At 43.2% G+C, this 15,458-nt stretch overlaps 1 protein-coding gene across 1 annotated transcript in view; it reads left to right on the top strand.

The window, feature by feature from the left end:
- Nucleotides 1-3,646: 3,646 nt before the first annotated feature.
- The window catches only part of cntnap5a (contactin associated protein family member 5a), a 60,587-nt gene continuing 48,775 nt past the window's right edge, over nt 3,647-15,458 (top strand). Inside the window, exons 1-2 of the mRNA XM_076111088.1 lie at nt 3,647-3,787; nt 13,430-13,577. Coding sequence (XP_075967203.1) covers nt 3,662-3,787; nt 13,430-13,577 — 274 coding nt within the window. The 5' untranslated portion in view covers nt 3,647-3,661. The remainder of the gene's footprint in view (nt 3,788-13,429; nt 13,578-15,458) is intronic.

The raw sequence follows: 15,458 nt of genomic DNA, 5'->3' as shown, positions 1-15,458 counted from the left end.
ATGGTGGAATGAATGAAGGACCAAAGCATTTGGCTTTCGTCAGCACTTTAACCAGAGATGCATCGTACAAGAAATTAAAAAGAAGATGGGAGGATTGAGAGTTATCCTTAAGGGATCAAGAGTGGGACTCGGAAGCCTTTCGACAGATTATGTGAGTGCTGTGCTTGCATAATGACCCCCCGGTTTCCAGCAGTGCTGAGTTAAGATGGCATGCCGCTGTTCTCATTCCCCCAATGAACATCTGCAACTGCAGCTCAGCCATAATTTGAGTCTTGGACTAAACAGCTTGATCCACTTTAGTCACACTTGAAATCAGGATTAGAGAAATCTCTTGGCAAGCGATCTGAGAGCAGCCAAATCAGGTCAGTCGAAATTTCGGTGGGACGCCCAAAAGGAGAACGAGCTCATGCTGTCAGCTCCGCTGTGCTCTTGTCTAGCAGATGGATGGCCAATTGCCACTCCAGATGTGCTCAGAATCCATCCGAACTCGAAGTAAAGTAGTTTCCAAAAAACAAAAAAAAAGCCCCTCGCACTCAGAGGAGTAAACCGCACGCTGATGGAGAGAGTACGGGGATAATTGTAATCAGGCCGGTGCCAGTTCTCATTATGCTCTCAGATACAGGCCTTAATGCAGCTCTGCACTGCAGTGAAGCCAAAGACACGAGAGGCTGTTTGTTGTTCGACTCGCTGCTCTTATTGTGGCGGGCAGGGCGGATCGGGGGTAGATGAGAGTGGCAGGTTTAGATCACTGGACTCCTAATCTGTTCCTGCCTGTTGGACGTGATGTAATCTCACACTGTGCGATTAAAAAAAGAACACACACACACATGCACACACACACGCGTACACAAAAGGGAGCCGTAGTGTTTTCTGTGCTATTTCCAAGGGTCACTGCATGGGTTAATAGACTGTTTGAGGTATCTGAGAACTGGATAAGTGAGTCAGCCCTGTTATTTACCCCCCCCCCCCCCCCCTCCCCCCTCCTCCCCCAGTTCTTGCTTTAAAACTCCACTGACAGGTAAAGATGCACTTTGAACCAACATGTTAAACTCCTCAAGGATATCTTTTCTATTATGTCCGTCAGCTGAATAAATCCAAGCATGGCGAGCGGTGAAAAGCCCTTTCAGAACCGTTCTTCAAACAAGTCAGATTTGCATGTGAAATACCTTCCATGAACCATACGCAGCAAGGAACAAAACCAGCACATCAACATGTTGAAGTTAATGGCCTCTATGTTTTCTTTCACAGATAATTGCAACGGTCCTCTGGTGTCCACGTTGCCACAATCATCCTTTCAGAGCTCCTCTCAGTCCTCGGTCAGTTATGCCGCTCACAACGCCAAGCTCAACAGGAGAGATGGTGAGTACAAGCGAGGATTCATTATTTCTACATGCATCAGACACGCACCGCCCTCCTGCTGTATTTGTGTGATGGGTACATGCATTGACCACATGTTGCTGTTCAGTCGGGCGCCGTTTGATTGTTGTGAAGACGTGAGAAATAGATGGCTGTGTGTGCAAAAATATCAAATTTCTATTATTTTGACTTCAATTGCGATATGATTTTCGAGGGAATGATCATTGTTGTCATTTTCAGCATATTAAAATGATTGTGGTGTTATTTGTGCGGGGAGGTGTACCAAACAAAGATGAGGAGGATATGATACGTCGGTCAGGAAACCACAATATTTACTATGAAATTGATATTTTGACACACATTTTGCCTTCAAAGTATTGTGCCTACTGCAATTAGAAAATTGCTTTTTTGTAAGATTTTGATTAATTTTGCTCTCCTGTTAACATAAAGTGATGAGAGCTGAACAGAACAAACTGACCTCATAAAGGGGAACATAAATACTGGCTTTTTGAAACAAAAGGGTAACAAAGACAAACACTGTGACCTCAACTACAAAGACAAGAAAACAAAAGAACCAACAAACTGACAGAGTCTAAAGAAATACACTCCCAACCCCCCCCCCCCCCCCCCCCCCCATGATGTGGCGGCTGCTTTGTACATGCTGATTGGCACTTCCTGTATTTAAGAGCTCCGCTTTAGGGGGCACATCTTTTTGCTCCTGTCTGACAAGACGTCACTCCGACAGCAGCGTCCTCGGCGCTGGTGACTCAAAGAAATAGAACTCAGAATGACTTACGGCGAACGTAGAAGACGAACTAAAGTGTGAGTGTACACAAGTTAAATAAACATCAAATAAACTACTGCACTGTCAACAATACTAAATACACCGCGAGTATAATGCATGGAACATGGTCGTTTATCTGTTAGCCCCTCCCCTAATCTGCTTTACATATGAGTGCATAGTTAGTGTAACGCGAACGGTTGTGGAGGAAGACTCAAACCACGTCATACCATTTTACAGATAAGAGGTTCTCATTATGAAACACGATTCATTGTAATAAAGCAACAATAAATGCTTTGTTTAGTAATTGGCCGCTACAAAGCACCCCTTAGCAAAGAGGGTCGGGCCAAACAGCGGATGAGCCTGTGGAGCGGGGGTGCGTGTGAATCCAGCAGACGTCGATCTCCTGCTGTTGCTCTGCTGAGGAGGAGGAGGAGGAGGAGGAGGAGGAGGAAGAAGAATTATGTAGTTCATCGTCATTAAAAAATGCTAATATCAACCTTTCGTCTGCATTTGAAATGTATATGTTCCCACCACGTCTACCGGCATCAAAACAGGAAGACAGTGGTGAAGTAGTCCAGCCTGCCTGGGCCAAGCGTGACATTGACGCAGTGGTGCGACTCCACGCCTGCCGCTAAACTGAATATTTCTTTACTTTTATTCGCGTCTAAAACTGATAGAAAAGCGCGAACAGTTGTCCTGCCCAGGGACACATGGACATGGACCGGAGGATCCGGGGGATCGAGACCGACGATCTTCCGATTGGAAGACGACCTCTGAGCCACAGCCGCTAAACAATGGAAAACAATGGAAAACAATGGTTAATGCTGAATAGTATTGGTTCAAGATAGAATATCGTCATTATTACTTATATTTAGGATTGGCCCCAGAAAGCTTTCCCTTTTTTACCCCCTTGTGCGCGGCCCTTGTCTTAGTCACTCCTCTCTAATTAAAGGGAACAACTACAGCACCAATATATGCTAACAAGACAACTCTTTAAAGATTGTAGAAAAGGTGCTAAAATATTACTAGCAGGTGTATTTTTTAGATGATATGAACAGAAAAGGCCCAGTTTCACTGATTCATTTCAGTTTTCCAGAGAGACATGATGACAGACACACTTGATATTGCGGAGCGGAAGCTTGTGGAACAGAGGTAAACGTGTTGAGCTAGCAGCATTCTGCGCTTCATCAGTTCTTGAGCCCGGCTGTACACATTTCAAAATGAATCGGCTATTTTCCAAGAAGTGAGGTGTCTGACCTCCACGGTGTCGGCTGGAGTGTAACTTCACCATGAAGCAAACCCTCCCTGCATGTACTCACATCAGGACTTTTTTTTGCAATTTGAGCGGTGACTTAGCATAAAGCACACCGGTCCACGGTTCATTCTATCCATATCCACAGTATCGATGTTTGACGGACCCCCCTCTGCCTGTATTTCTCTGCCCCCCCTTCAGGAGCAGGAGGCTGGTCTCCCGTTGTGACCGAACAAGAGCCCTGGCTCCAGGTGGACCTCAGGGAGCAGATGGAGGTGACGGCTGTGGCCACGCAGGGACGTTTTGACAGCTGGGACTGGGTCAGCAGTTACCTCCTGCTCTACAGTGACACGGGCCGAGCCTGGAAACAGTACAGGCACGAGGACGGTGTCGGGGTGAGTCGGCACACGGATGTTTCATTGGATTCGTGCCTTTTGACTCACCGTAGGTTTGATGTTAAAGCTAGAGTTGGCAATCTTGAGAAACCAGCAATAGTACGCTAGATTAAAAAATGATCCAATCAACACATTCAGCCCGAATAGAATGATTAAGAACATTACCAAGCCTACCTTTAACAACTGAATAGTATGTTATTGTTTTATTTTGCTTAATTCAACAATCCTGGATGTAAATGTACAGAAACAGAAGAAACAACAGTTTCACTCTCGGCTGTTTTTGATTCGAGGAATGGGACGTTTTGGGAATTGTTCTTATGTTTCTTGATGAGAGTTAGAAGAGAAGATTAATACCGCTCCCATATGTTTGCTTGAAGTATGAAGCTACAGACGGGATTCAGTTATCCTAGCTTAGCATAACGACAGGGGGAAAGCTAGCCCGGCTCTGTTCAGAGCTCACTAATACACTTGTAGCTTTAATCCTTACGCAAACCCAAATGTAACAAAGACAACTTGTGGTCTTAAAGGGAATATTTGCAGGGACTAGTTCAACATCTGGTACGACTCCACATTATCCTGCATAGATGTTGTTCAAGCCTGAAGTGAATATATATATAAATATAAAAATAAATAAAATATATACAAAATTGCATTGCAGGTTAAAGTCTTTGACTCCTGAATGTTCAGCTCAACCCACACACTGTCTGAAGCTATTGCAACAGATGTATTAAATACATACACTCATTAGTGAGGATCACGAGTCTGTTCGAGGCAGCTCCTGTCAGACTGACACGATCGTCAAACAGCAGCGAGAAATCAACACAATACTCAAATGTCGATATTCAAATTGTGCAAATCAGCAGATTATTAATTACAGCACGACTATTCCTGCTCAAATTCCAGGCACAATTAAAAAATGTAAGATCAAAGTAAAATGAAGATAACAAAGTAGCTAATTAATAAAACATACAGGCCCTACCTCCCTACATATTTATCCTCATTAATTAGGTGGGAGTCGGGTACGGTTACGCTTCTTATGCCAACAAACACACTTTATTTTTAAACAGCAGCAGAATGAACTGAAAAAAAAAACACTAAGGGAAATTGGTGCAAACTCGACCTGATTCAAGCCCGGGTGAATTGTGAGAAATATTGGTGATGTCCCGAACTCACAGAGTCAGAAGCTCTCAGCCACACTAACCGTTTCCCCTCTGCTTCTAACGGCCAATCAACTCCCTCATCTGGCTCCATATTTAACGCGCAGACATGAGAGTGGAAGTTGCGTAATCTCGACGGTTAAGAATTACATTTACTTCCGTCACGAGAGACGTCGTCACTCTTCCGCGCTCCGTTCTCTGTGGAGCTATTTATTGACAGCATTACAGGTGCGGGTCAGATGACACATCCTCTCACTGTTTCCGACACATCTCGAGGTGCTGGGAGTGTCTGGTGTCAGCGCAATTATATACCGTTTTTTTTTGCCCCCCCCCCCCCCCATGTAATGTCACAACGTGTTATGCCAGCCTGTGCAGGCGCTCGAGGTCGAAGAAAATAGCCTGATGTTGGCACATGTTATTAATCCTTCATTGTGTTCGTCCCAGTTATGTCAAAGGCTGCTGACAAGTTGTTGAATGTTTTTTTTATGAGAGTTTTTATCTTTGGCAGTCCAATTAGCGGGAGTGTGTCGTTGCCGACTGGCATGTTGCTGCCGCAGCGTGCTCTTGTATTTTTCATTGTGTTGAAAGGAGAGAGCATATTTAATTTTTATAAACAAACTAACAAACACAACCAAATTCAAAGCAAAACCAGAAAAAAAGACGACAACAACGAATAAGCCAGACGACTAGAAAGAGATACATTTAAAAAACATGTTTCAGTCTTAAAAATGTACATTTTAGCAAATAATTTGCAGCCGAATCAAATTGTTTCCCTCGGTATCCCGGAGGTTGGTTTATGGTGTTTCGCTGGTTGTCTTTTTGATTCTTCACAGTTCATTTTGTTTGTATGCCCTCTGGTGTTTCAGAGAATATTGGAACAAACAGCGCAGCGCCTTTTGTACGTGCTCGGAGCTCACGCACCGTCTGCGGAGGCTAGGTGCGAGTGTAAACAAAGCTTTAGGGTGTGTAACAATAGAGCCCCAGGAAGAACAATAGAGCCCCTTACCTGGAAGCCTCTGAGACTAGTTCACTAAGCCATCTGGAGAAACAAGGAGCACTGGTAGCTTTTTAACAGGACAGTTCTGACAACTCTGAAACAGGTCGAACCCCTTTAGTCAAGCCAGAATCCCCCCGCCCCACAAGCTCTGTTAAACGTTCATGTTGTTACTGTCACACACACACGGGGTGTGTATTTATCTTTGGGCTGAAAATAGTCCCCAACAAATACTCTAAATACACTGACTCACGATTCAATTACGATTCAATGCACAACGATTTGTTGTATCCTATCCTCAACTTTCTATATTACTGCATATCATCATTTTTCATCAGTTAATACTTTATTAAAAGCAGTCTATAATGTAAAAAGCTGCACATTTTTAATGCCGGTATCTGTGTGAGCCACCTCGGCACATAAACATTACAAAAGTAAAATCCTTCTGCAAAGCATTAAAAGTGTGAACAATGCAGTGACAAATACAAAATGCATGAATTAGCTGAGCGGCTAGCAGACTTTTCCTCACTCATCGCTCTTCTACTCTCACTTCTCTCTTCTTTCACTGCATCTCCCAACAGAACAACACTATGTTTGAATCTCAGCTTGAAAGCACCTTTTTTTCCTGCCTAACGTTGTTGTTGAATGTCGTCTCTCTGCTCTGAGCTCACGGTGTGTGTTTAAGCTCCGCCCCCGGTGAAACACAGAGAACAGAGGAGAGACAGAGGAGAGAAACAATCGTGACAGTATATGACAGCAACACTCGAGCAAACAAGCCTCACACTGAGCTGAAATGAAACCAAACTCTTCTGTCAATGCATCGATGCAAGAAGATCCACGTCTGCATCGCAATGCATCTTAGCGTTGCCAAAAATGTCCACACCTCATAAAACCACAATGCTTTTTCAGAAAACTTCTTAGTCTTCAACAGAAATCGCTTCAACAAATACATTCCCTCCGTTGTTATGGATGCTTAAAATATGACAACAAACAGCACAACACTTAAATCCTGAGCAGAGCATAACGCGGGCCCCTGATGGGCCGGGGGCCTTAAGCAGCAGCTTAGTCTGCTCATGCCTCAGACCAGATTTCATGTACCATCTGGCTAAAACATTTTTTTGTCATATTTCGATATTTAACCAGAGATTAATTTGTGAAGTTCACTGAGACATTTGCTTCATGTGTTCCTCGTGTGGTTATTCATGAGAAGGGAAATGAGGACTTTGTGTATAGATAATATCAACGTGACCTGCAGCTGTAACCTTTTGGAAGTGACCCGTGAGAGAGAGAGAAGAGAGAGGGCTGTAAGAGTTTCACATGTTGAAATGAATATAGCACTCAGCAGTGTATAACACCAGTCACACCATGCGTCGTCCTCCAAAACCTGTCAAGCATTAAGACCAGGCGTGACGGAGCTTTATATCGACTGATGTGTGCTTAATGCACGCTCACAAAGACGATTTAAGCCCCCCCGTCTCATCTGTGGTGCTCATGTGAACTTGGATTTATAGTATGATTTATATAGTGCAGGATGAATGTCAGCCAATTAGTCCGAAATCTCTCTTATTCTGAAACTCACACTCAAGCTGACTAACTACAGCGTTCACCGAGACCTTTGGCTGAGACTTACTCACATCCGTCTGGCATTTGAACAAGTGAAGCTCCAAGGTAACGGCTCACTGCCAGACACTGAACTGAGGGGGACTAATGAGAGAGCAGCAGCTGCTGATATGACTGCTAGCTCTCAGCCATTCTTAACTAACGGTGAGCCAAATGAACTCCGCGGAAAAATGAGCTCTGTTAAAAAAAAAAAATAAAATGGGGATGAAGGTACGGAACAAACAGACCCTGAGCCATAGCTTAACCAGTATGGCTTAAGATACGTAGTGATATATAGTATGATATAATATAGTATAATATTATATATATATATATATATATACATAGTATAATTCTACGTAGATATCAAATCAGATTTGTGGGTAACTTCCACCGCTCTAGAAAAGAAATCTGAGTTACCAAAATCAATAACAGCCATCCTCTGAGGACCATTAATATATAATATTAAATATTATGGTAAACTGAACCGTATCTATGGACATATCTTGCTCTGCATCGAAGTGTTCAAAGGTCATCTTCACTCTTGAGTTCAAACACTGAAAAACAAGTAAAAACTGAATGCAAATGAAATCCCATGAAGGCTTTAACACGTCTTCAACTGTCTGTTCCTGCAAACAGCCTCCTGTCTGTGGGAGCAGAGCCTTATAAAGTACAAGAGGAACGCGTGAAACGACATGATGGTTCTACTCGACAAGCTGATAATAACCCAATTAGCGAGAGCCAGGGGAGAGAAGATCTGTGGAAATAACTCATGTCTGTGGAAACATTTAGGAGGTGAAATGTGGTCTTTTATCAGCTCATCAACGTCTGTTTTTTTTTTGCTCCATGGTACTTTTAAAGTTAACTCTTTAAAAATGGCAGAGCACCCGTTTTAAATCCCGCTTTAACTTAATTCCCTGTAAAATATTAACAATCCGCTCCGTGGCGAGTGGGCGGAATGCTCTTTACAAATATTCATAGGTGGGAAGAGGAATGTGTTCTAGCAGGGGGTTCCAGATTACCTTCATTATCCTTGAAAAACCTTTTTCAGAAAATCTATTTTTAATGCGGCTGTGAATAAACGTGTGAAACAAATTCGTGTCCGTGAGGGAGGAAGAATTTGCACATTCATTTCCATGCTTGTTAGCTGTTCAGGTAGATGGGAATCTAACAAGGATTAAAATGGGTCTGCATGATTGATGATTTTATCTGCGTAATTGTGTCTTGTATCATGACTGCGCTTGGAATATTTTACAGCACGATCACAAAGGAAATTCAAACAATCATTTGGTCATTATGTGTATTAAATTGGTGGTTGAATTGGAGTTTTCACCGAGCGGTTCGCATCTGTGGTTTTGAGTTAAACATCTTAACTGTTGGGTGGATCGCCATGACATTGCGTACGGATGTTCAAGGTCCCCAGAGGAAGAATCCCTCTGACGTTGGCGATTGTTGTGATGTCATCACAGCAATAATTTAAGTTTCTCTAAAACTTCCAGCACCAAATACCCATAAGCCTCAGCTGCATTGTGTGTCTAGTTCAAACTAGCAAATGTTAGCATGCTAACACCCTGCGATAAGGTTGCTTTCACTCCTGTAGTTGCTTTCATCTGGTCTGCACTGAGGGAAAGAATTATACTTTGTTGCATTTTAGTACACAGAGTCAAATACAAGCACAGCAGTTCACTGACGTCCAAACGTGTTGATTTGCATAAACAGGTTATATAAATAGCCCTAGACAGATCTATTATAAGATCGCTTCCTGAACAGACTTCAAAATCAGCAGATGGATTTATGAGTAGATAAGCTTCTGAAATCGTGCTAAAATCACATATCTGCTATCATAAAATCCTGTGGTTGGTTAATTTGTTCTCCCACAAACAAACCGCACCAGTCTGCTTGGAAGCGAGACCCACCTTTTTGAGCCGTCTCCGTTTTGGTTGTTTGCTCCACAACAGGGTTCAATTGACAGCTTTCACACCAGCTCAACTAACCAGGGAGTCTGTTTCACCTAAACAAACAGGTTGGGTGTGAAAGCACCCTGAGATGTTCACGGTCAAACTTATACCTCCGACAGCATACATCGTCATGTTAACCTTGCCATTGTGAACAAGGTGCCTGCAATGTTGCTTAACAGAGCCGGAGTGTACACGAGTACGAGTAACTTCAAACGTCAAAAACCTAATATATTATGTTGCTGAAGCCAACACAGAAATAAAAAAAGCTACTAGAATGGACAAGGAAAATACATTTGAATTAAACTAAATACCTCTCTGGAACAACAAAGTGTATATATGTGTATATATATGTATATTGTGAGATTTAAAGGTGAGGCAACTAATGCGGCTGATCAAGGCAAACTATTCACCATTACTCCCCACCAGCAGGATCAGCATTGAGCCCACTGGTGAATACCCAGGACGGCTCCAGAATCAGCACCCTGGACAGCGCCCGCCATGCTGACGCTAAAGTCGCTGTAAAACGGACGTTGGAGCGCCTTTGCTTTCTGTACTTTGACTCATTCACACAGTGAAACAGAATAATTGAGCGGTGTACAGTTATAAAGGGGATTTAAATGAAGTTCTTTGGATTGAATTGGACTGCTAACAAGTGGGCTTGCTTGGAGTTTAGCGTGATACAGAGCTACAGAGGACAGCTGGCTCCACACACACACACACACACACACACACACACCTCCCTCACCTGTTGTTACATCAGGAGGACGAGTGGGAGATGAAAGGAAAAAACGTGTCGCTTTAACTTCCGTTTCACTGGGACTTTGCTCTCAGGGCGTCACTGCGCAGCCTCACAGGGCTGCTAGTTTGGCTGTAGTCTCTTGACAAAACTTAAACCAAGATATCTTAATCAAACCTCAACCCGAAATGTAACAAAAACAGAAAGCGTATCCTCTGCTACTTGCTAATAAAAACAAGACATATAAGGCTTGTTGGTCCTGGTCAGAGGACGTCTGGCCGGCAGACGGGAGGTCAGGGATTGCTCTAGCATTTTCATTGCAAGGTCACACACTTCTAGCTCGCTCACCATGTTGTTCCCTGAGGCTGTTTAACTGGCCAGTGACCTTTTGGAACATACTGTATTCAACGCCGGCAGCAGGATTCATCCCCCAGTGAATTGATTAAAATAAACGTATGCATCTGTGCTGCACGCAACACAAAGGAAAAGTGACACGAGGGAGCTCATCACCGGAGAGGAAGAGTAAAGAGTCTTAATGAATGGGGAGGGAGACTGTTCCACAGTGACAGATGCATGAATAGAAATAATGAAGTCACGGCGGGGTTGTTTATGTGGATAAGGACCGACCTCTGGAAAAGCTTCTCCGCCCCGAGGGCTTTACTTCATCTCCCGGCTGAAACAAACGGATGTTCCGTTGCAATTTTTTTTTTCCAGAGTGGAAACAAAAACAAACGTCATACTCGGGACAGCCTCAGTGGTGTTCTTGTAGTGGTATCACTCTGGAATACTAATGACTCACGCTGACGTGTGTAAGTGTTGTTGGATAATGAACAGCTAGAATCACTGCAGTGCAGCCTTCATCAGAGTTTGTTTGGTTCATTAGATTTTTCAGATATTCAGCTGGGAGTTGAGTGGAAAGACGGGGTTAATGATTGTAACACAAATAAGAAGAAGTGCAGTTTCACAAGCAATAAACCAAACTGACGTGGTTGGATAGTTGAACGGGCCTACCGAGCACAGGCCGAGGGGTCCAACATGTGCAACATGACACTCAAAGATAAAACATACCAACCAGGAAGAGACTCAGAGATGACCTCAGATAAACATAAAATGACTACAAATAGACATAAGAAAACTACAAAAAGACCAAAACAACTACACAGAGATGCAAAACAACTACACAGAGATAAACACAAAGAGACACACAGACTAAAAAAAGGGGCAAAATGACCACAGACAAAAATCACAATAAAATACCAAAGAATAAAAAGAAACACCAAAAAACTACAAAGAGACACAAAACCACAGAGAGATGCGTAACGACTACAAAGAGACTCAAATAATACTACTAAAAGATGCATAAAAACTGCAAATAGACACAAAGAGAAAGACAACCACAAACAAAAATAACCATAAAAGACCAAAACAAAGTTAGAAAGAGACACAAAACAACTACAAAGAAACACAAAATTACTTCAAAGAGACACAAAACCACAGAAAGACGCAGATGAGGCTAAACAACTATACGGTCTGTGTGTCTTGCTCCTATGTGAGGTGGTGGGCCCAGGCCCCCCCCCCCCCACACCCCCATGAACTATGTACTAAACATCTACCTTCATTTTGCAATGGCGTCCTAAATGAACACACTTTCTTTTCTGCCAACTGGTTTTGGTTATTTAAACTAAGATATGTTAGTGTTTCTGTTCTTTGTAGACGCTGGTTCATAGTGGCCAGGGCTCCACTGGGGAAAAAAGATGATGTCATGCCATGTCTCACCTGCTTATGTTTCCAGCACTGCCAGTCAAATCACTTCAAACCACACAGTCCCAATGAAGAAGATCAACCACATTCAGAAAGGCTTTACATTTTCGAATGCGGAACAATCAAATATTCTTCCACTGCAGCGTGTCTCACACAAAGCCTGGAAATAACGAGGCCACGCTCACAGCTCTGTGTCACAAGCACAGCAGCATGCTTTCATCAGCTTGATCCCCTTCTCCCCCCTAAAAAACACTGATGGCCACATTTCATTTTATTTTGATTGAAAGCATTTGGAAAACGTGAATAAGAAAAAGCCCCATGAATATGTATGGCTTGTTTTGTTTTTTTCAAGGCCAATAGGTTCCCATATATTTATTTTGCTCTAAAAGCAGTTTTTAGTGGTAAAATAATACATCTGCTTTGACCGAACGTATAAAACCGAGCGCCATTTGTTCATCCCTCCTGTGCGGACGTGAATAACTGTGCATGTGTAAACAAGCCTCGGCTCACACGCGTGTTGCGATTCAGCCACGAGCCTCCGCTCAAAACGGGGGAAGCGGTGGCATAAATCACAATAACAGCCCCAACATTCGCGCTGTCGCCATGATTATCTACCAAGTAGCAGCATCCCGGTGCATTTAATGATGCTTCTGCTTCGCGGCGCTCTGCAGGTACCGGACAGTCGTGTGTGCCGCTGGTAATTGTGTCTCTGCTGTTGCGGAAAGCTGAATTATTGGCTTCGTCTGAATGTGTTGAACTGTCCACGAAAGCCTGGAGCTCCGCTGTCAATGATGTATATTTCTGTTTCTTTATAGTAGGAGCCCTTATTGATCTGATATGTCACCTGCCTACTATCAGTTATGAAGACGCTGGTAATCAGTCATTTGAGAGGAGAGGTCATTTTGTTAACCCATCTTTCACTCTCTCCCCTCTTTGTTTATGTCCCCTGGCTTTGTGTGGGGCAGAGAGAGAGAGAGTTGAGGAGGGGTTGGAAGAGAAAAAAGAAGAATGACATCTCACAATTGTACTCAGAGGTTTGTTTAGCTTTGCAGGGAGAAAACACAATACGAGAGCCGTTATTGCCCCCCGGCTGCCTCGGTGGGGAATTTTCCTCCTGCTCGCGTGGAATCTGCTTGAACGGATATTCTCATATTTCCACACCACACGATGATTCTCATCACTTTACATCAAATAGTATGTTCAAGGATAGGAAGAGGACATTGCCCTTGGCCTCGCCGTGTCAGCATTTGGTTGTTGCCTGTGCTATTTGAGGATTTTAGATTTTTTTTTACTGTGCTTATATTTCAAGTATTCAGCTAAATCAACAGACTGGTAAAAATATTACTGTTCACTTTGGATCGGAGGTCATTTTCCCGTTTCTCGGCGGAGGCTTCGGTCACAACCACGATCAATCTTTGTCGCTCTGTTTTCCTGCAGAGATTTGTCGGGAATGTGAATTCGGAGGCCGTTGTCCAGAACAAGCTGTCCCACCCGGTGAGAACGCGTTTCCTGCGCTTCGTCCCTCTCGACTGGAACCCCAGCGGCTGGATGGGCCTCAGAGTGGAGGTGTACGGCTGCTCCTACAGTGAGTAACATACTCTGAAAGCACTCAGTCGACACATCAAAAAAAAAAAACCTCTGTGCTTTACACCACCTAGAAGGATTCCTTCATTTATGCACCTACAGCTACTCTCTCTTGATGGAGAGTAATGAGAGAGCCATTTTCTCTTCACTTACTTTTAACACGCTGTTTGATACTCCAGACAGCAGCGACATGACTAATCAAGAAGCCGACAGGCCGGGTCTGAAACATATATGCAGGGGGATGATCACCACCCAGCAACAAGTACAACAAAGAGTTGAGCGGGGCTCATTTTCTTGATGAATGTTGCAGCAAAATACGGAATGATTTGTAATTGAACCCCGATGACCTACAAAAACACAGAGTGGAGCCAGATAAGGTAGAAACATGCCCGACGCAGCTGAGGTCATTACTTTGCTTGTTCTGATTCTGATGTTGTTAATGCTCTCACTCATGCTCGCGGGCCGATTAACACCCAAACTATAATTACTTATCTCTTTGTCTCATGATATGAAATGTTGTTTGTATTCAGAATTGACCAATTTGATTGTAAAAAAACACAAATTGAATACTTAATATCTCAGGATAATATGAGTTTTTACTTGGGAGTCGTATCACTGAATCATTGCTCTTGGCCACGACAGAAGAAGATGTCCCACGTCACGCACATTTACAAATTAGATGCTAATGAGTATCATACTTCAGATTTAGCCTAAAATGCTAGATTGGGTATCGGTGAGTATGAGTCATTATTATATACTTTATCATTTATGCTACACAGGAACAGCAACAACACTTGTCCCTTGATCCCCGATACATGCATCCTGCTTAATCGTTACTGAGCATGTGCAAACTACTACAACACACCTGTGGTCAAACACTCTTGTGCACCACAAATCCTTGTTTAAATACTCAGGAGAGCTACTTAGCGTTAGCTGTTAGCTGTTAGCAGCCGGTGGGCAGCACAGTGCTGCTTGGCTAAATAACTGAGCTAACGGCTAACGTTAACGGAGGTTGTATTGAGTTCCATTATGACGCGATCAAGCTGTCTTCGGTGAGTTGGGCAACAGTAAATTACAATGTTATGAGGATGTGTTTAAATGCAATATTGTAAAAATGTAGTTTCTAGTGAAAAATAGTTGTTTGAGGGAGATTTTTGTCACAACAATTTACAATATATGTGAAAGGGAATTATGTCTGGATCACTTTTTTTGTTTTTAACACACTGGTATCAAATCAATACTTGATAAAAATGACAAAATAAGTACTAAGTGTGACACACACTGCCTAGCTTCAAGTGCTGAAGCACACGCCAGATAGAACAAGTAATCAATATATACGATAGCTGGCATGTGCCATTTCTGGGAACATTGTCATCGTTTGAAGCAGACAGGTGGACCCAAATGCAGAGACAGCAACAGGCAGGAGACAGAAACTATTTACTCTCAAAGGAACACAACGTAGAGGTACCAGGAAACTCAGGCAGGCCGGTCACGAGGAGCACCGAGGCAGCTTCAACTAAAGACAAACTGACAAAGAACTCAAACAACAGACAGGTATGAACACCCGTGCTGCTAATCACGAGCCGCTGCACAGCTGGAGTGGGCAGGGAACTGGAATGAGGGAGGAAATGCTATAACAAGACCACGAGGACTGGCAACAAAAAGGCTGACGAGTCTAGACACTAAACAGGTGTACGAGGGAAGAAATGCAGGGCACGGCTACAGGAACACACAGAGCACGCACGGGAAACTGACAATAGGAAAAACACAAGGACAAAACCCTGCTCACAGAAAACTGGGTAAATGTTTGAGAGTGGACACAATCATAAACAATAATAGAGAACAATAATAACAAAGATAATGAATTTTTGAAGACAATTAT

This window comes from Anarhichas minor, unplaced genomic scaffold (genome assembly GCF_050575085.1).
Source record: "Anarhichas minor isolate MPS153535 unplaced genomic scaffold, ASM5057508v1 ptg000004l, whole genome shotgun sequence".
NCBI lineage: Eukaryota > Metazoa > Chordata > Actinopteri > Perciformes > Anarhichadidae > Anarhichas > Anarhichas minor.
Note: the sequence above shows the minus strand (reverse complement) of the source record. Positions and strands in the feature narration are given on the sequence as shown.